This window comes from Aptenodytes forsteri, unplaced genomic scaffold (genome assembly GCF_000699145.1).
Source record: "Aptenodytes forsteri isolate BGI_AS27 unplaced genomic scaffold, ASM69914v1 Scaffold79, whole genome shotgun sequence".
Lineage (NCBI taxonomy): Eukaryota > Metazoa > Chordata > Aves > Sphenisciformes > Spheniscidae > Aptenodytes > Aptenodytes forsteri.
The window spans coordinates 320,807-340,691 of record NW_008794776.1 but is presented as its reverse complement, the minus strand read 5'-3'; the positions used below and the strand labels follow the sequence as shown (position 1 = coordinate 340,691).

The 19,885-nt window shown below is 40.2% G+C and overlaps 1 protein-coding gene across 1 annotated transcript in view; it reads right to left on the bottom strand.

Annotated features, from left to right (window-relative positions):
• Nucleotides 1-7,027: 7,027 nt before the first annotated feature.
• The window catches only part of TMEM132B (transmembrane protein 132B), a 250,451-nt gene continuing 237,593 nt past the window's right edge, over nucleotides 7,028-19,885 (bottom strand). The window contains exons 8-10 of the mRNA XM_019470772.1: nucleotides 11,057-11,330; nucleotides 9,450-9,641; nucleotides 7,028-8,182 (exon numbers count right to left, since the gene is read on the bottom strand). Coding sequence (XP_019326317.1) covers nucleotides 7,028-8,182; nucleotides 9,450-9,641; nucleotides 11,057-11,330 — 1,621 coding nt within the window. The remainder of the gene's footprint in view (nucleotides 8,183-9,449; nucleotides 9,642-11,056; nucleotides 11,331-19,885) is intronic.

Sequence of the window (19,885 nt, the reverse complement as noted above, 5' to 3'; positions counted from 1 at the left end):
TTTATATCATCAGATCCCCTTAATTTTTGAATAGACTAACCCAAGATTATCAGAAGGAATGATATAAATCTTCATCTGCATTGGTTTATAAATCCTTACGCTGATACGTATGTTTCTGGAAGCAAGTAACACTATGATACACTTTAAGAGTCTCAGAACAGGTCTCAAAGCATCATCCACTTTGCTTTAATTTCTTCTCTGCCTACCAGTTTTAAATTGAAGGCTTAAAAATATCCATTGTTCATTTCCACTAAATCTTGAGCTCCTTACTTGGTTTTTATATCATCAGATCCCCTTAATTTTTGAATAGACTAACCCAAGATTATCAGAAGGAATGATATAAATCTTCATCTGCATTGGTTTATAAATCCTTACGCTGATACGTATGTTTCTGGAAGCAAGTAACACTATGATACACTTTAAGAGTCTCAGAACAGGTCTCAAAGCATCATCCACTTTGCTTTAATTTCTTAAATATGCTTCCTCTGTCAATAAGACAGCTCAATTTTATTCCCTCAGTAACCAAACTTTTGCAGCCACTGGCCATGTGGATCACTGGAATGGGGCGGGGGGGTGGAAGTTATGCTATAAGGACTAGATTGGGAGGGTACAGAATTACAAAGAATCATTAATTTTGCGCACTGGCTCCATTTTCACTGAGAAAATCTCTTAAGCTTCATGAATACTACATAATGCAATGTGTCACCAGTTACGTAAACTCTAAACACCATCACTCGCTCTGTTTGGTACCCGCTAGAGGTGCTACTGATTGGAAATAGCGGAGTCCAGTTTTCTGTAGTGCGAGGACGTATCCAACCTCTCAGGCTCCAGACCTGACTGGTAATTGTCTGCCTCTGGTCCTGTCTCAGTCCAGCACCTAACAAGACCAGTGGGAGTTTCAACTGAGAGAGCCTTCAGGATCTGGCCTATTTAATTTGTGAGAAATATCACTATGCGGGCCTTTTACCTGCCAAATCCTGAGGGCTCAATTTTTTGGAAGAAAAAAAACAGTTGCATTTGTTGGGCTATTTTTCTCCCAAATGACTGCAGGTAATTATTTTTGGTTACAGAGCACAAATTACAACACATTGGTAGTTAAAATTTACACCTATGGTACTTGTTTTTTACAGTCAAGTATGTGTGTGTGTTTGTGTGTGTGTAAAAGATAACCGTAAAGACTATTTTTCTGTAAAAGCTCACAGTCTGATACCTTTACTTGTACTGAGTAGAGCACTGCAGCGTGAATAGATCCACTGGTGTCTCTTCAGTAAGGTGCTGCTAAGGGGAAGGGTGTCATAGTAATGGTCAAATAGGGACCAAATATAACTGCCAGTACAAAAAAAGTGTCATTTATGAAAAACATTTCTCATTTTACTGTTGAGAATACTAAGTGGTGACTGACTGGAATTTGTGCCCAAAGCACATCAAAGTTTAGGTTCTCTGAGGCACTTCCTAAATCACAGTTTTCAAGCCATTCATCCAATTGACTTTATATAAAAACACCTTTCAATACATTAGAAATGACAATAGCGATCATTAAATCATTCGGGTGATGTTGAATTGCTCCCATTAGTACAAAGGCAGCCCATACCTTTGCAGTGAGTTTGTAGTCAGAGCTCAAATGTGGTCCAGCTGAAAAGAGCAAAAGGACAATCGATGGAGGCACCTCCTGAGCGCTGATGTCCAGTACTGTATTGTCTCTGGGAGGCCCGATTACACCGGGAGGTTTCAGGAGAGTCTGTGTTTCTGGGTCTGCCACCACTTCCAAGACCTTGAGCAAAACCTAAAAACTGAGGCCTAGTTTCCTGTTCTGGCATTAGCAAGCTACTTTCCTAGCTCTTGCGATGAGGTCAGTGGTCACTTAGTAATTTTGAGACTCTGACATCAGGAAATTCGGAACACTGAATCAAAAATCTGACCTATGATGATTCACACTGGAGAGCTAAAGGGACAGGTTAAGTTTGTCACCTTTTCCTTTAAATCCAAACATACCTCCCTACTGTACGTCGCAAGGCAGTGCTCATTTGGTATGTTCATCTGTTCTTTACATTTGGTGCTGGGAAAGGATCACTCACTGCCGGAAGAGAGGGCTGGAGCACCGTTTGCTGGGACGGTTGGGTGAAACCCTTGGACTATATAATCTGGTAATTTGTGTTGTTTTGAGCAAGGAGGCACATGAGCAACTCCTGTGATGGTGATTCTGCTGATTTACTGTTCACGCTGCAGGGGCACATCACACAACCCAACCAGCAGACCACCTTCACCAGTATAAACACAAAATGGTTTAGTCAGTTTAAAAAAAAAAAAATCACACGAACATTATGTTTATTTCTCCAGCAGAATCTGTTTCGTTCACAGTCTTTCACTTGCTTCTTTTCTGAAGAGTGCAGTCTTTATTTCAGACATCTGCCTGTAGAAAATAAGTATTTTTTTTTTTTTAAAGGGCACATTTAAAGATGAAAACTGAGGCTTGAATAACTTAATCAGCATACAAATTACACAGATATAGAAGTTCTCTTTCATTGTCTCAACTTACAGTTTATTTTGTACAGAATTCATTATGTTATACAGCTAAGATTTATTATATTGTATAAATATCTTGGGGGTGATGTATATACATATTCAGTGTTATAGATTCAGCAATTAATGTATGCATTTCACAATACACTATAGTGTATTTCAATGTAGTGCACATGATTTATATTTCAGAAAAGAGCGTATCCACTATGAAAAATTGGTATTTCATTCATTGGGTACTCTACCTTGGACTAAGGGGGGGGGGTTCCATTATATAATGGACTGTTTATACTGTGTCGTATGGCTGTAAGATTTTCTTGTACGTTCCCCAATATGAATTAAGAAACAGCAGCTCCAAACGGTAATCTATGTGGTCCTACATCAAGAGGAGAGCAGGGCACTGGTTTCCTAAGTTCTTACTTGAACGGGAAAGAAGGCGTAGACAAGCCACATGGAGCTAGGCTGTGTGATGGCCAAACAAAATAAAAGGTTCTGCGCAGATGAAGACTACTAGCTCTGGCCTCTCCGTTCCCTGTATGCCAGTGCTCAGCTGCCATAAATCACTCAGCTGATTTACAAGAGTTGAGGGTCTGGCATCAGCTTTAAAGTTCACAAACTCCCCGTGTTCCATTAATCCACTCTTTGCTTACAGAATTTTTCCTGGGTGTCTCCTGGTATATGTATTGATACTACAGACTGTCTTTCCTTGACAGCAGGCAAAGAAACTCGCTCACAGTGTCTTCTCTATACATGCCATAAGTACGATGTTCTGTTTGTTCGGTATTAAATTACAGGTGTTGCTTTCCTGGGCACCTACTGAAACATAATTCTAGTTAATCTGTCAGTATAGTTTCTATTTTCTTTTTTAGACAATTCTAGTTTCCTGCATACATACATACATACATACATACATATGTGCCTTTTGATCATTTGGCTACCTTTGCTTTGTAATCTCAAAAGCAGAGATTCTTTTATCAACGTATAAATGGTGTTCATTTAACAGCAAAGCGGAATATTATATGTTCTGTGAATAAAAGACTTTATTTTAAAAGAGTAATTGAAAAAAATTAGGTGAATCAGAAAATTGTGGGGTCTTAAAGTATTTTTAAATTAAATCTACTTCCATTTAAAGTATATAATTTTGAAACTAAAATTTGAGATATTTCATTTAAAAAGGACTGATCAACTCAGAACTATATTTTGCATTATTCATCTAAATTCTTTTCCTTTCGATTTTATGAGAAATAGCATAAGCGCTTAAACCAGCACTTGTACATTCTTGTACATAAATCCAGAACTCCTCCACTTTATTGGTGTTACCCCAATTACTGAGAATAGAATTCTCTCTTCCCACTTCTTTTGTTTTTCGTATTCCCATTTTTCCATGTAAGAACTTTCATGTAACAACATGTGATGTAAAACAAAAAGAAAGGTTTTATGAATATGCAGTTGTAGATTTTCTTTTTCCCCCCATTGCCAGATTTGGGGAGGGGTCTTTTTTTGTGGACGGCTGTATCCAATTCCTTTGTTTAGCTGATCACCAGTAGTGGCTGTACTCCTTTCTAATGGGCTCTATTTGTAATTTAACTTTGGGAGAGATGATATGTGTATGTTGTCTATGACTGCAAAAGTCACAACTCTAAAGAAGCCCCACATTCAGCCACTGAGCCACCTAAGAACTTCATTGAAGAACTTCACGACCATGCTGACAGGTGCTGTACCCAGCTAGGACTTTACCACCCTCTGGTAAATAGAACACAGACCCTAGCTACATGTCAGCTTCTACTCCAGAGTGTATTTTAGATACACGCTCAGTCAAACACCAGAATGGAAGTATTTCTGGTCCAACATTAACAGTCCTGGAACCCTGCATTTATAACTGTCTTCAGCAGCAGCAACATCTGAAAGCACAGGGGTTTGCAAGCCACATGGCAAGTAAATGCTGAAAAAGCCAGAGGTCTCCTTTGGTGGCTTCTAGCACTGTCCACATTGCATGTAGGACTGTCCTTCCTCCACACGCAAGCGTGCAGCCTGAACATATAGCCGCTTGTAGGTACTATGGACAAACAGGGATTAGGCCTCAGGTACAAGTTCATACATACAACCATATGACAGTCGAGAGGCACCCTAACGTAGTGATCCTCAGTCTTTCAAGCCCTAGCCCTTGAAGGGAAATCTCCTGAAGAAGTCAGTCAAGCTGTTGACTTCCATTACCTATATTAACGAGTGAGAAGAGCAGCTAAGCACAACTGCGAGTCCCTGGGCGCTCAGTGTGCTTACGTGGCACTGACTAGGGACGGAGTTCAGCATCTGCTGGTGTACTTAGCAGAACTGGGGCCGCAGTGAAGAAACGGGTCATGGAGTCCAGTACACAGCACCAGTTGCACTGGTAAACTGGTGGATATGCGTTCATGAAAACAGCTGTGCTGTTGCCCTCTGCGACTACCGTCAGCAAGTTGTTTCCTCTGATTTCAAGACCAAATTTATTTGTGGTTGATTTATACTCATTTACTCTTGTGCAAACAATACGCTTTGTTTATGGTTGAGCCAAATACAAAATAACACGTTGGGAAGAGATGTTAAATTCTAAAAAAGGGATTTTTATGTTGTAAGTAATAGGGATCACAGTAGGAATTAATATTTCCTTACAAGGTCTGGATCATTTAAAGAGGAGAGAACATTTGTTAAACAACCCAAGATTTCATTTGACGCACAAGTGCTTCATGAAACAGAAGCATCTCTGTGGTCTATTATTTTATCTACTTAAAATTAGATTATAACAGATGCCATCCCCTCACTATGCAGTTCAGTGCCAGCAAACATAAGTCTCTAATCACTTATATAAGCCTGGTGTCCTCACTTTCTAGTCTCACCATTAAAATTCTCGTATTTTGCAGCAGTTATATTGAACATGTTCCCAGTTGTGGATTAGGATCCAAATGCAGAATTTCCCATAGTTAAGGTTGTCTGGTCTGTTCTAATATCAGAACTGAATTATAAAATTCAAATCCTATCTTGATCTACCTAAAAGATGGGAACTACAGTACGTAAGGCAGTTGTAATTTGGATCTTGTGTTTATTGCACAGGATCCATCACAAGAACATGTGCTTTATTGTTTTTGTTAAGTATTATGTAGATTCAGTTTTTTTCTGACTGTAATTTTCAACTTATTTCAGTCATCCTTCAGTAAAAAAAATACATGTAATGCATATGAAATGGCAGCTTTGAATCTCCAGCACGTTTTCCCTGTTAAAATGGGGAATAGTCACTTTATAATGTGCCCAGTGTGTCTTTTCTTTCCTTCTTCCTTTTTTAATGAACCACGGTGTAAAGTTTTTCTCTTTAACGGCCTTATGGTCAGAGATGTTCTAGACAAGGTCTGGGGCATTAGCTGTTGAGCATGGACTTCTTTGTCCTGCTAAACTCTACATCAATGTATTAATTAGTACAGAGTAACAGTGACACCAAGCCTTTGCTTATTTGCTAGGAAATTTCCTTCCTATTTTACGCATTTCAATAGCACATTTGACTTTCTCATTCTGATAATAATGTGTATTGTCAACCAAGCTGCTGTTTCAGCAAAGCGTTTTCCTTTGAAGTATGTGCTGTTTTGTTGCAGGTTACTTTTTCATGTTAGCAATGACAAAAGTAAACCCAGGGCTACTTCTTGATTTTTATTTTCCAGGGTTTATTATTGTATTTACAGTTCCCTGTAAGAAGATACAACCCTTTCCCAGTAAGAGTTCTAATACCTTTCTATGTTTCAAATACTAACGACCCATATATCCATATGGAAAGGAGAAAGATAATCAGTGACGAAGGAGGTATCTCTAGGGGCTGATGCAGATGAATAGAAAACTTAAATCATTATAAATATTACTGTACTACACTTTGGTACAACCAGAAAAAAACCCTTCAAAGAAAATATTTAATGTTTCCTAAGTCAAATAAAATTCATAAACAGTAGGAAAAGAAATTAACCACGTGGGGGTTTTTATATCTGTAAAAAATAAGACGACTACTTGGCTGCATTGCACATAGGCAATAAAATTAGATTAATTCAGATCCCTTTAAATGTAAGCCTCATTTCAGGCTGTAAGCAAGAAATGTCCACTGTGCTTTACAAAGGACGACGACTAGAAAAATCAATGCAAACAAATATCCCTTTCTTTTCTGATTTACCGTTTATCATGAGAGATGACAAACAAATGAAGTCTCCTCTGAGTCTGAGCGTAGTTGTATTAGCATTTTGCTAGTACCAGGCAGTATACAAAAACAGCCATCGTGTGACACCTCCAACACCTACAGGTAGCTGTTTTAGGGGCACATCCTGGTTTGTGGTGAAACAGGTTTAACTCAGCCAGCCTCTTGTACCTGCTCAGTGATATCAGGTTATCATCTCAGTAACTCCACGGTTGGACTGTCTTGCTCCTATTGCTGACTGGACTGACTGCTCCACCATCCATAAACAGAAGGCATAAAGGTGATTACAAACATAAGAAAGTAGTTTTACATATTGTCTTGCAGTCTTTCCATATAGTCCCTAAGTTCCTTGGAATCACCAAGATTCATATCTTGGCATACCCATTTAATATTATCATCACTGTCAAATAGAATTGAATTGGTGTAGGGGCCTCCATCCTCCGGCAGTATTGTTGTATATGAAGTGAACTTTACTCGCTTCTGCTTTGGCCCAGAAGGATTTATAGGTTCACTTTTAACTTCTTTTTCACAAAGGTACTCAGAAGATCTGAGGATATGATTATGAAGAGTCTTCTGAGAACTCCCATTAAGGAGAAAGTTGCTTTCTTCAAACTGCATTCCTCTGTCGATCATGGTAGTGCACTCCTCTGACGGGAGCGAAATGTCAACTGGGTTTTCCAGCAGTTCAACCTCATTTCCAAGCCAGACCCAGTCATGGGAATGGGGGATGTTGCCTTGCTCACTCACAGCAAACCTTTTATGCCTGTACTTCCAAGCAAATGCCACACAGTTAATCAAAAAGACCAAGATTGCTAAGCAGAAAACACACAGCAGGGCATACATGCCAATCTCCAAATCTGTTAATCCTCTTGAAGTCAATGTGAGATCACCGGGATTGTTTTCTCCTGGTATTTCTACTTGCGTAGGGAAACCTGTGAAGGCAGTTGGGTTATTTTGGAGCTGGCCATCCTCCAGGGACTCCTGATCAATGGGAGAGATGGAAGTTGTGCTTTTGTTTGCATTGTCCTCGAGACTGGACACGTCCTCATGGTTTTTGGACCATTCTTGTGCCGTCCTCTCTTGTTCTGCAGGTTTCTCTATAGAATTGCTTGCATGGCTTTTAAAATTTCTATCCACATCATCAATGTCATTAGTGTTTCCTTTTTGGTCAGAATCTTTTTGACCAAACTTCACTTTGACACTTCCTTTCCCAACAGCCAGAATGCTCTTCCGCTTCGTCTTCTGACATGGCTCACTGATGACCATTTCAATTTTAATCAAAGGTCCTTGCCCATCCCCTTCCGCCACTACCCCAGGCCATTTGGACTGAAGGTTTTGGTGTGCAGACACTACCATCTCATCCAGTGAAGTGATGGTGATCGAGAAGTCCTTGGAGTCATAGATATCTAACGGCGTCACTGATCCATCACTGAACAAAATCCAAGCACTGACTATGGCTTCCTGCAGGGAGAGAGGATGAGAAAAAAAATGTGTGAAAGGTAAGAGAGCACGCATCAGACACCCAGTTGTTTAAGTCTGTTTGACACTGGCAAAATGAATACACAGCTTAATTTTGGTTTATTTTGTCTTTAAAAAAAAGAAAATCAAAATGTCTACCCTGCTTCTTGTTTTCTTCTCGCAGATTTGTGTTCTCTAGACCACTTAGGCATTTATCTCATCTTCAGGAACTATCAAAGAGAAAGTCATCTAAATTTAAGAAAAGGTGCTGACAAAAAAAAATTGACAATTCTTTTTTTCAGTCTGAAGTGAGAAGCCTCTTTTGAATGCCAGGGCCCCATGATGAAAATAATCATATTTCCAAAGTCCTGTTTATTTAATTTGATAAAGGACCTATAATGGGGAATTTCTGTAATACTACAATTCTAATGCCATATTTACTGCAACATGCAGAGCTGTTATGTGTCGGAATGGTGATCCCATTCAGCCCATTGAAAAAAACTAGGTTAATGCAGTATTTTACATTTTCTGTCATGCTTTCAAATATACGAGATTATGTGAAATACACGAAAGTGATTGTAGTTCTTTCTGGGAACTACAGAAGCACTCACAAAACCAGCATTTTAAGGATGTTTTGACCAAAACAATGTCTTGTTACTGCAAATTGCTAGTGCTAAAAGGATAGTTACACTTTCTCTAGTGATATAGAGTCTCAATTCTATAATAAATACAATAAAAAAGGTAAGTGTAATTTATTCTGTGGTCTCATCGAAAGCTATTTAATTCCTCAGATTATACGATTCAAAGTAAGTACAAACTCATCCGATTTCAGCAGTGCAGATCATGAAAACTTCCATCCACGCAGCCAAAAGGTCCTTTTGGCTTGAACTGACTTTGTGAGACTATTAAGTCACGGGGGTTCTACCTCTGCTTACATGGCTAAGCCATGTTTTCCCATAGAAAAAGTGTCTTGAGTGGCACGTACATGCTTTCTACAGCATTATGCATGCACAGACGTGTCCATCACTTTCCCTGTGCTGCACAGGTCTCCAAACTAGTTCTGAGGAGTTTAATGGTCATTCTGTACGGGTGTTTGCACCTGTAGGAGTTGGTCAGTAAGATGAACAGCCTTTACTATGTGAAGTTACTGTTTTTCACAAAGCCATACATTATATGTGATGTCTAAAATTTACAGCAAGTACCTTTCCCTAGCTTCTGACAAAGCACAGTACACAAATAAATTAATTCTATATACTATTTTGGATCATACCTGTTTCGGAGTATGAAGGATATCATATGCAGAGGTGGTAGAAACGATAGCTCTCTTATTTCCCTTGCTGATTTGTAAGGAGAGGGACAAGCCTGAAACTAGTTGCACTCCTAGATCTGTAATGGTTACACGGTCATCTAGAACTATCACTGTCTTCTCTGCCAAGATGGAATCAGAAAGAGGTGACAGAACCTTGAAAGAGAAAGCAAACGCCTTGCATGAAACAGCAACTAACTGTGTTGTAAAGCAAGATTAGACGCTAATCAGCATAACACTTCGGATTAATCCCGGGTTTGTCACATCCATGTATAAGCTATAATTGATGTTTCCCCAATACATTACATGTATGTGCTGCTAAGTTACTTTATTTACAAAAATAATTTAAGAAAACAACCAATCACGTCAAAATTGCAGCTTCACCTCAACAATGGAGTATAGATTAAATTAAATGGACTTGTTTTTCAAAAAAAAGTCATTTTTGTGTGGTCTGTAAAACCTCTTATGAATGCAGTATAGCACAAGACATAGTGTAAGACACTGATTAATGCTGAAACTCAGTAAGGGAATGAATAAGTGTACAAAGCCCGGCTGATAGGAACTTGGCCTGCTGCCTTTATAGGGACAGAGGACCTGAATGAAATGAAAGTGAGATTTGCAAAAGGACTTTGAAAATCCCATGGGGTGCCTGTCTGCATTTTTCAATGCCAAAATAGTCCTGTCAGTTTGCTCCAAGACCTGGTTTCTAACACGCTCAGAAGGAGACAGTCATCTTTCTGCTGATGCCAGAAACAGCTGGTTCAAGCCCAAAATATTTGAGGTGCGATTTGTCTAAACTAACGTGAGAAATGTTATGATGAAAAATGTTACGATGCAGTGTAGCTACCTGCATCGGCGCTAGCTGCCTTCTGCTCCTTTATAGTCACTGGAGTGAAAGAGACATTTTAAGGACAGAGATCCCTTGACCTCTTTGCGATGTTTGTTTTAGGCTGAAAGGAGCTGAGCCCGAAAAGTACCTGTTCCTTTGTGTTGACTACAAAGGAAACTTAGTGGGACTGGAACATTACGGATGTTTGCAGTTGAGAAGAAGAGCCCCAGTGCTTGTATTCCTTTATTTTGATTAAGGAATATGCATGAAGATAGACAGGTGGTGAAGATCAACACTCTGAAAGATTTCTGATGATTATTTTTGTGTCCATTTTTTGTGTTTCATTTTGTGAACATAAAGGGACTAATTTTTCAAAGACATTTAAGCATATAAACATGCCTGTAGATCTTTGGTAAAATTTCCTAACAGTTAGGTTCATAAGGTCCCACTTAAATTAAAAGAAGCTAGTTGTGTGCATCATGTAACCTGTTTCACTGTTCAGAAAATCTCACTGTTGCTAGTCACATGGACGTGGATAAATCCCTTCAGAAGTTTCACCTAAAGGTATTTTGTACAAATAGCAAAAATGAAAACCCATTCAAACTTCCTTTTATGTTTAGCATGTAAATTTTTTTCAGCTTCTTTTTTTCTGAGAGCAATTAATTTTGTAAGCTAACTAGCTCTTGTGTGTGTGCATCCAGAACTCTCTCTACGGAAGCTGCAGATGCGTTTTAGGCTGTACCTGGACTGTGGTGATGCCATGCTCACGACCAACCAGAACTCGACCATCTTGAAGCTTAGCAATCTTGGGTTCTTCTACCTTCATGAAATCAGTCACAAGGTCAGTGATGTCAAACTGCCACTCAGAGCCTAGCATATAGGTCAAGTGGCCTCCAAACTCAGAGGATTCAGCTACAAACTGTGTGAGGACTCGCACCATGGCATGCTGATACTGGAGGGTACAACCTCTTCCTTTTTTCTCATCATCCTCTTCGTCCTCACTGTCACGGGTAGGCCTGTAAATAGATCCAGGTTTGTTATTGGCATTGCCTTGATCTCCCTACAACACTGCAGAGCTTCAGGTGGATGTTATTTTCAATTAGATTAATGTTACCATCGTCTGCTACTGTGTGAGAAATAGGAAACCAGATTTTGGATGTGTAGGTTCCTAAATCTGGGTGAGATGCTTGTACAGCTGTTTTCTGCTGTGAAAATTAAAAGCTACTGTCACTTCTGTTACTGAATTCTTTGTTTGAGTGGGACCTCCCAGCAACTTGAAAATATGTCTGCCATTGCTGAGATTTCCGTGGAACCATTGGTTGTGGACTGTGCCTCCAAGCGGCAGTCAAATCTTGCAGAGGGCTAAGGAAAGCAGTGTGAAATCATAGAATCATAGAATCATTGAGGTTGGAAAAGACCTCTAAGATCATCGAGCCAACCGTCGGGACTGTGGTGATGCCATGCTCACGACCAACCAGAACTCGACCATCTTGAAGCTTAGCAATCTTGGGTTCTTCTACCTTCATGAAATCAGTCACAAGGTCAGTGATGTCAAACTGCCACTCAGAGCCTAGCATATAGGTCAAGTGGCCTCCAAACTCAGAGGATTCAGCTACAAACTGTGTGAGGACTCGCACCATGGCATGCTGATACTGGAGGGTACAACCTCTTCCTTTTTTCTCATCATCCTCTTCGTCCTCACTGTCACGGGTAGGCCTGTAAATAGATCCAGGTTTGTTATTGGCATTGCCTTGATCTCCCTACAACACTGCAGAGCTTCAGGTGGATGTTATTTTCAATTAGATTAATGTTACCATCGTCTGCTACTGTGTGAGAAATAGGAAACCAGATTTTGGATGTGTAGGTTCCTAAATCTGGGTGAGATGCTTGTACAGCTGTTTTCTGCTGTGAAAATTAAAAGCTACTGTCACTTCTGTTACTGAATTCTTTGTTTGAGTGGGACCTCCCAGCAACTTGAAAATATGTCTGCCATTGCTGAGATTTCCGTGGAACCATTGGTTGTGGACTGTGCCTCCAAGCGGCAGTCAAATCTTGCAGAGGGCTAAGGAAAGCAGTGTGAAATCATAGAATCATAGAATCATTGAGGTTGGAAAAGACCTCTAAGATCATCGAGTCCAACCGTCGACCCAACACCACCACCCACTAAGCCATGTCCCTAAGTGCCTCATCTACTCGTCTTTTAAATACCTCCAGGGATGGGGACTCCACCACCTCCCTGGGCAGCCTGTTCCAATGTTTAACCACTCAATGTTTATGAGAGGGCGGTTCTGGAACAAACCCCTGCAGCAGCTCAGCAGGGATGGGAGAAGACGTTTTAGCATCCTTTCCTACACCTTTGCCCTTAACATTTGTATCACTTTGCTCATCTCTTCAAAACTATTGTAACTCATTCAGGATCCCCTGCTTAGGTAATGCCGCCCCACCTTATCCCACATCTCTATCTCATAGGTTCATCAAGCCCTCTGCATTTGAGAAATATACCTTGATTTCACCTTAAATCTCATACAGTTCATGCAAGTGTCTGGTATATTTAGTCATGTAATGACCACACGGGGCTTCCAAAAAGCCAAATTAGGCACTTAAGTTACCACCCGGGACATCAGTTACTCAGATTACACCATGCCAGGCTGTTGAGACTACCGCTCACCCCATAGAAACAATTGCAGCATTAGACACACTTCCTTTAACATTTTCCCTCTGTCCCTCTTGCAAAATATAACCCGTGCCAATATAACAGCATTCCATAAGCGTCACAGTGATTTGTACATGACAGCAGTGCTGTCACACCTCACAGAATTTTGTCTGGTTTAAAACCCAGTTTCCCATCAATTCTTTTTTTTTTTCTTGCTATTGTTTATTCCTCGGGACAAACACATGGATTCTCTTACCTCTTTCAAGGCAGGTATTAAGCACTAGGTGGTCACACTGTTACTCATTATGCCCCCATGCTGTGGAATTCCTTGCTCAGACATAATTTACCTTCCTCCTTTACTTTCAGCCTGAAGCCACCTCTATAGCAAGGGTGGGAAATACAGGGTAAGCCTCTTATTTTTCACAGTATTTTGGGAAGCAGTTTTGTGTTTACTGTGTTCCTTTATTTTATCCTTTGAAATACCAGCTATGAAAAACTATTATAAAACAGAATTGCTTTTGTTATAAATTGTTTTATGACAAAGTTGGCAAACAGTAAGCTGAAAACATATCTAAGAAAAGCCCTTATGCTCTTCAAAACGATAGAAAGTCCTGGTGTTACAGAATCTAAACCACTCGAAAGAATACATTTGCAATGCATCAATTGTTAACTGAATATATATATTCGGCCTCAAGTAAATGGTATTTGGTGCAGCCTTTTTAGTTTTGTGTGTGTAAAACAGTGTCCATCATTAGTCGCTGAATGAAACATCATTGAATAACCACTGAATTGTTAAGAAAAAAACAGGATCCTAAAATAGGATTTACATTACACAAAGAAACTAGTCTTACAGACTTAGATTAGCTGGGCATTTCAGGGAAATTGTCAATTGTTCTCTCCTTCCCAACACAAGTGCAAATCTGGACTATGAGCTGAAGCCAGCCAGTCAGCAAAACAGCCGCAAGGAAAGTACTAGAAGGGGGATGTTCATAGAGCTTACGTGGCACCCATGCCTATTTAGATTACTTTTGGCTTTATAATGCTATAAAAGAGTTTATGAACTCCTTAACATCCCCACTTCCAATTTATTCCTGTGTTCTGACCCTCTTCAGCTCATCTAAACAGTAACCCAGCTCTGAATAATCTCAGACTTTGGGAAAACCAGGTTTAGCTCTGAGATTTCAGGATTTGACCCCCTTTTAGTAATACAGACGGTACATTAGTACCTGCGCAGAATTGGAGAAGAATGCGCAGGAGCTATTCAGGCAGGAAATACTTACGGGATTTTGGGGAAAAGAGCCACAGAACCATTGGGAACCAGTTTTCTTACAGGAAGAGAGACACAGAGCCAGTGTTCTGTGGCTTGAAGAAAAATGTTCACATGTTCAACATTCACGCTGACTTATTTGTTTTTACAGAACTCTGTTTTCTGTTTCATAACCAGATGTTTTACTCTGATCCCAGGTATTACTGTTATTCATATTTATTTCTGCACTTACTTATTTCTACTTTCACTGTCTAAAACTTTAGACTACCAGGCTGTTCAAGAGGAAATATATTCAAAACAACTTTGAGAGAAAGAGTTTTTCAACCCTAGTCCCATACAGCTCAGAAATGTGAATTGTGGGAAGAATGACCAGAGATAAGGAGTGTTGTGGAAGGGCACGGAGGGAGCACTCCTGCCCTTAGTACCAGGCTTTAGACTGTATGGGCAGCCAGTACTACCAACCAAAAAAAGATGATTCAAGTCCAGCTCTTTCCTTGTGGTATCTCTAACAAACAAAGGTAAGGGCTCCACTTCATTACAAAAACATTTACAGATGCTTGTACCCGTATATATCTCCTTAGAGATACATGGTTTCTATTGCATGCAACTGTGGAACATCAGAAAAGCATCTCTAAACCATGGAATGGGCAAGGCACGTCCTTATGTCAGTGCAAAGTAAAAAGAGAGGTGTTTGAATTTTCAGTACAAGCTTTGCAAGTCTGCTTTTACCAGGTACCAACTCAAGTTCTTACTTTTTTTTAAACAAATTATATCCATTTCCACTTCAAAGCCACAAATCCATGATTCAGTTAGTAAGTCAGAGCTTTTCAATGTTTTGCCTCCATGGGCCCGACAAAATGTTTGAGATCATTGAATTGCATGGTTCCCTTTAGAGTCTTAAACTTCTTGTTACAGTGTTTTCAGTAGGCTTAAAATCTTTCATTAAGCAGTGAGCTCATTTTCTTTTTAAGACATGTCCTCATGAATATAAGCTATTGCTGCATACTGTGCTTTTTTCCCCTTGGTCATCTCCGAGGCTAGCTCTGGATATCTCTCAGAATCCTTCTTACCCCATTTCTTGCTGCTTTGCAAACTTTTTTGGAAGATTTTTTGCTTTTCTGGAGTGGACCAAGGTTGCCAGAATTACATTTAATTTACATTTCACACAGAGAAAGCCTTTGCCAGAGAGCTGAGTTAAAACAGCAGCCCTGTTACAAGGGTGCCTGCTAGCACGGATCACAGTGATCAGTCAACTTTATATTATAGACACTGTCTGTGAGCAGTTTAAGTATGTCTCTCTTAATTTGCACCACTCTCAAACCAGATATCAAGTACTTGGGCCAGATGCTAATTTTCTATTAAAAAAAACCTAAAGAAGTCAGTTTTGCTGGTTCTGAATTTGAAATACTCATTAAAGAGAGTCATGTATTTAAAAAACATTTGCAACACCCCTAATTGGAAAAAAAAAAAATCTGTTTCGGATACAAAATACAAGCCAATGGAAGTGGATTTAGTGGAAGCTACAGAAATAAGTTGCACATAGCTCCACTCACAGTTCAAGAAGAAATGCAATTTGGTACCTTCACAGATCTTGAAAATACAGTCTACCTGTTAACAAAAATCTCTATGGCCTTACCTCCGTAGGACATTAAAGTCAATTAACTAAAGGAGTGGATTTACAGCGTGTTCAAGCTTTGTGCGGATGTTGTTATTCACAAATGGAATGGTTTGAATCCAGCGTCACTTAATTCGCTTTAAAGGATGGCTTTATTTCTGAGCGGCAGCACTCACACTGAGGTTTAACTAAAGCAGGTTATTTTTTCCTTCATTTAACTTAGGCTAACTTTCCTGCTTTTGTCTCTAGTACTAGACAGGACCAAAGTAGAGCTACCACCTAATTAACCATTACTTCCACAGACCCCCATTCATGAGCAATAGCATGTCTGGCTTAACCCTGTTTTGTGGGTTTAGAAGGTTTATGCTACTCAGAGGTTTGCAGTCATCATGACTCAGTAATGGCTTTATCAGCTATTGCTCAGTAAGGCCAGATGCCGGCAAAAGTCCAGTAAACTATGTGCCTGACACTGAAGCATATGCTGGAGACGTACTGTGTGATGTCTGCCTCCCTGGGAGCCTCATGAAAACAATGTGCTACCCCAGTTGCAAATATTTACTTAAATCACATTTCCAGCTTGTTCTATGAGACTTTAGCCATGCAATTCCTATTAATGCAAGTTGAAGCCACGCATCCCATGTAAATGTATGTGCATAGAGCTAGTGTAGGAACTTCAAGAAGGTGGTAATTATTTTGCAGATGCATGAGGAATCAAAATAAATGTACTTGTTAGACCAGCAGAGTCTGCCTGGACCTCTTCTACACTCTAATGTTTGACTGTAATTTAAATATACACCTTTGGTTTGCTGAGACTGTGGGCTTTTCTGCAGCCCATTGCAGGAGTAGAGCTAGTTGGAGGACCGTGAGTTGATCCGCTGAGCTGACTTTCATCTGGAAAGGGAGGCTCTTCATAGCTGCAGTAGCACAGACCATAGATCAAGTTCTCCTCTGGATAATAATAAAGGTTTGCCATATATTTACAGACTGATCTGGTAAATTCTATTACTGCTCTTACGTAGGGGAGACTATTTTTTTTTTCCAGTTCCTGGCATAAAAGCAGCCTGGTTTTTCTTTCTGTTCCTCCAGCAAGTTCCTGCTCTTCCAGCAGTTCAGGTGAAAACTGCCACAGTTCAAACTAAGCTAGGCATGTGCCATTTGTAAAGACCCTGTCTTTTTCATTGCTTTGTGGAAAGTATTCAAGAGGTTAGGTAAGCAAACATGTCTGTAATCACATGTATTTTACAATTACAAACATGACAGGGTTTATAGGGAGAAGCAACACATTTTATTAGGTCAACAAACATCATTGGGAAGAACAGATGTGATTTGGGGCATATAAACACTTTTTCAGGTCTGAAATAGAAGCAGCTATATTCAGATGAAGAACAGCCATGCTGAGGCAGTAGTTTCACAAGCATTTCTTTTGCCGACAGCACCAATAAAAACATTTAAAAGATTATTGTAAACCCCGTTATATTTTGCCATCTGGCTCAGCCCCTCAGACAACTGAACCAGCACAGCCACGCTGAGCGTGTGGGAGGGAGGCAGTGGCAGAGCCAGAGGAGATGAAGGAATGTTTGGAGGTTGCTGAAGTGTCTCTGCACAATCCCTATAAGAAATGCTCAAAAATTTTACCTTCTGTATATTCACGAATTACTTTATAGCAACGTTTAGTTCTTGCTGAGAAGACAAGGGAGTGGTGTGAAGATACCAACCCTAGTGGACAGGAGGAAAGTAGAAAATGGTTTTGTCTGTGGTGAGGTGAGGAATGAAGAAGACACATTACAGTCCTTGCATGACTACACCTGAGGACAGTGACATAGTTTCAGCTGACCTGTGGGCCATGTGCAACTGAACCTAAATTTAAGACTGCCTAAGCCTGTTGGCAGGGACTTTCGAAAGAATCCAAGCCCTCTTCTTTTCAAATTAGCTTCCTTTAAGGATAGATATCAAAAACCTCATGGAAACTGCAAATACTGGCTCTTACGTGAAAATGGAGTTGAAGCAATACAATGCTGGGAAATGCTTGGATTTTGTCTTTTTAAAAAGATTAAAGCACCCTCCTCTCTCTTTCAAACCTATTCTCAGGTATCACACAGGACAACCTTCTCACTGTACAGCACTAACAGTGTATTATACCTACCAGGAGGGCACTGTGAAGAATTACAGGCTGAACCATTGTTCAGAATAAGCGACTGTGGCCTTCTGGCTATACCACTGAATGAGGATTCAGGAAACCAACCTGCAGGTCCTGACTGTAGTCCAAATGTCTTGTGTGCTTCAGGTCACCACTTAAAAACTCATCATAAAAACTCCCCCATGTTTAGGATATTGGGAAACATGTAGCTATGAAGGAGATGGAGGTATAAGCAGATTAAAAAATAAAGAGAAAAATTAAAAAAAAAACCCAAACCAGAAGGAAAAGCCACTAAATCTCAGGTAAAACCCATCCAAATCTAAACATAAAGGAAATGTACAAACCTTACGTACAAAGTAAATGTCAGAGTGAGCACAACTAACGCTAGTCCTAGATTGCCTATTGATTTAGAATACCCCCCAAAGTTAAAAAGAAATCCACGTGAATGTTCCATAAAACGAGAGATAATTTATTTCTAGTTGAAACCTTTCCCGTTCACACGGGCATGGACTGCTGACACACAGTGTCATAAACTACCAGCTGCAATTCTGGGGAATGATACAGTGGCCATACTTTCCCTTCCACCCTTCACGGAAAATGCTTGCTGAAGATGTGCCAGCAGTTCAGATGCAATCTGAGCAGCAGCAAACTCGCACCGCTTGCCAGCTTGCAAACAGAGCAGACTCTCAGACCATTACCTTTATTTCAGCTGGCCAAATAAATCAGAACTAGACACCAGGGGGTAAATTTCCAGCGCTGTGTGTAATGGGTTTAAAGTCAGAATGTCCACAACCGTTAACCACAGTTGAATGTCTAACTCACTGAGCTTGCTGCTGAAAGTTTACTCCTGTAATAAACATCAACAGCCTAATCCTGCAGCCGTTTACTCAGCAAAATCCCTACTGGTTTTTAGGAAGAGCTGCGCCTAAGGGAGTGTTACAGCACTAGGCACGTTACAGACAGAAGAAGGTAAGTTAAGTGAAACTTTAAGCAGCCGGCATATGTTCAGTTCATTCATCACCTAGCACATCTCTCCTTCCACAAACGGCAACTTTGCCTTTATCACTGAAGCAAACACACAAATTTTTCTTGTGCCAGATCCTCATCACCTCTCCTGTCATAGCCAGAAAAAATGTCCACATAGCCAAGAGGTAAGTCAGTCCCCTTCCTTGGAGCTCATTACCTGAGTATCCTGTAAATTGTGTCCTATTACCCTTAGTTTTATGTCCTCATAAAGCATTAGGTAATTCTACTCCACTGCTGTCTGTTTGGGCTCTTTAAGGGTCTTCAATAGCCGAGACGTTCTCCTGGGCAGATCGAGTGCTTTAGCTAGAACTGCCACAGTGTTTAGCACTACAGTTACTGCTGCCAGAAGTGCTTTTTCACTGTATTATAAATTTGAGCTGGTGTCATGCCTTGTTCTCCGGTAGTATTTTTCAACTTAGCCTGAAATCCACCAATATAGCAATGTTCCTGGAAGTTCTTAATCTTGCAAATTGTCCGAATGATGGTTATTCTACAATTGGTATTTCAGTAGGGACGGCTAGAACAGAGCTCAAAATCCCTGCCCCCTTCCCTCCCTTTTTTTCCCCATCCACATTTGTCCTGGTAGAATCTGTTCATCGGAATATAGTCTTCAATAGGAGCGTCAGTGGGGTTTTTTTGCCTAATTCAGATCTACTAAAGAATGCTTCAGCCCGGTCTGCTGTAGAGTGCATCTGTACAAAGACTAATTAATCATCCAAAGTCATAGAATCGTAGAATGGTTTGGGTTGGAAGGGACCTTGAAAGATCTAGTCCAACTCCCCTGCCAGTGCCCAGTGATCTCACTCCCTCCTTGGCCCTATTTTATTTAGCACTGTAGACAGAAACTTAAGCACTGGCAGTGCTGACTATCAC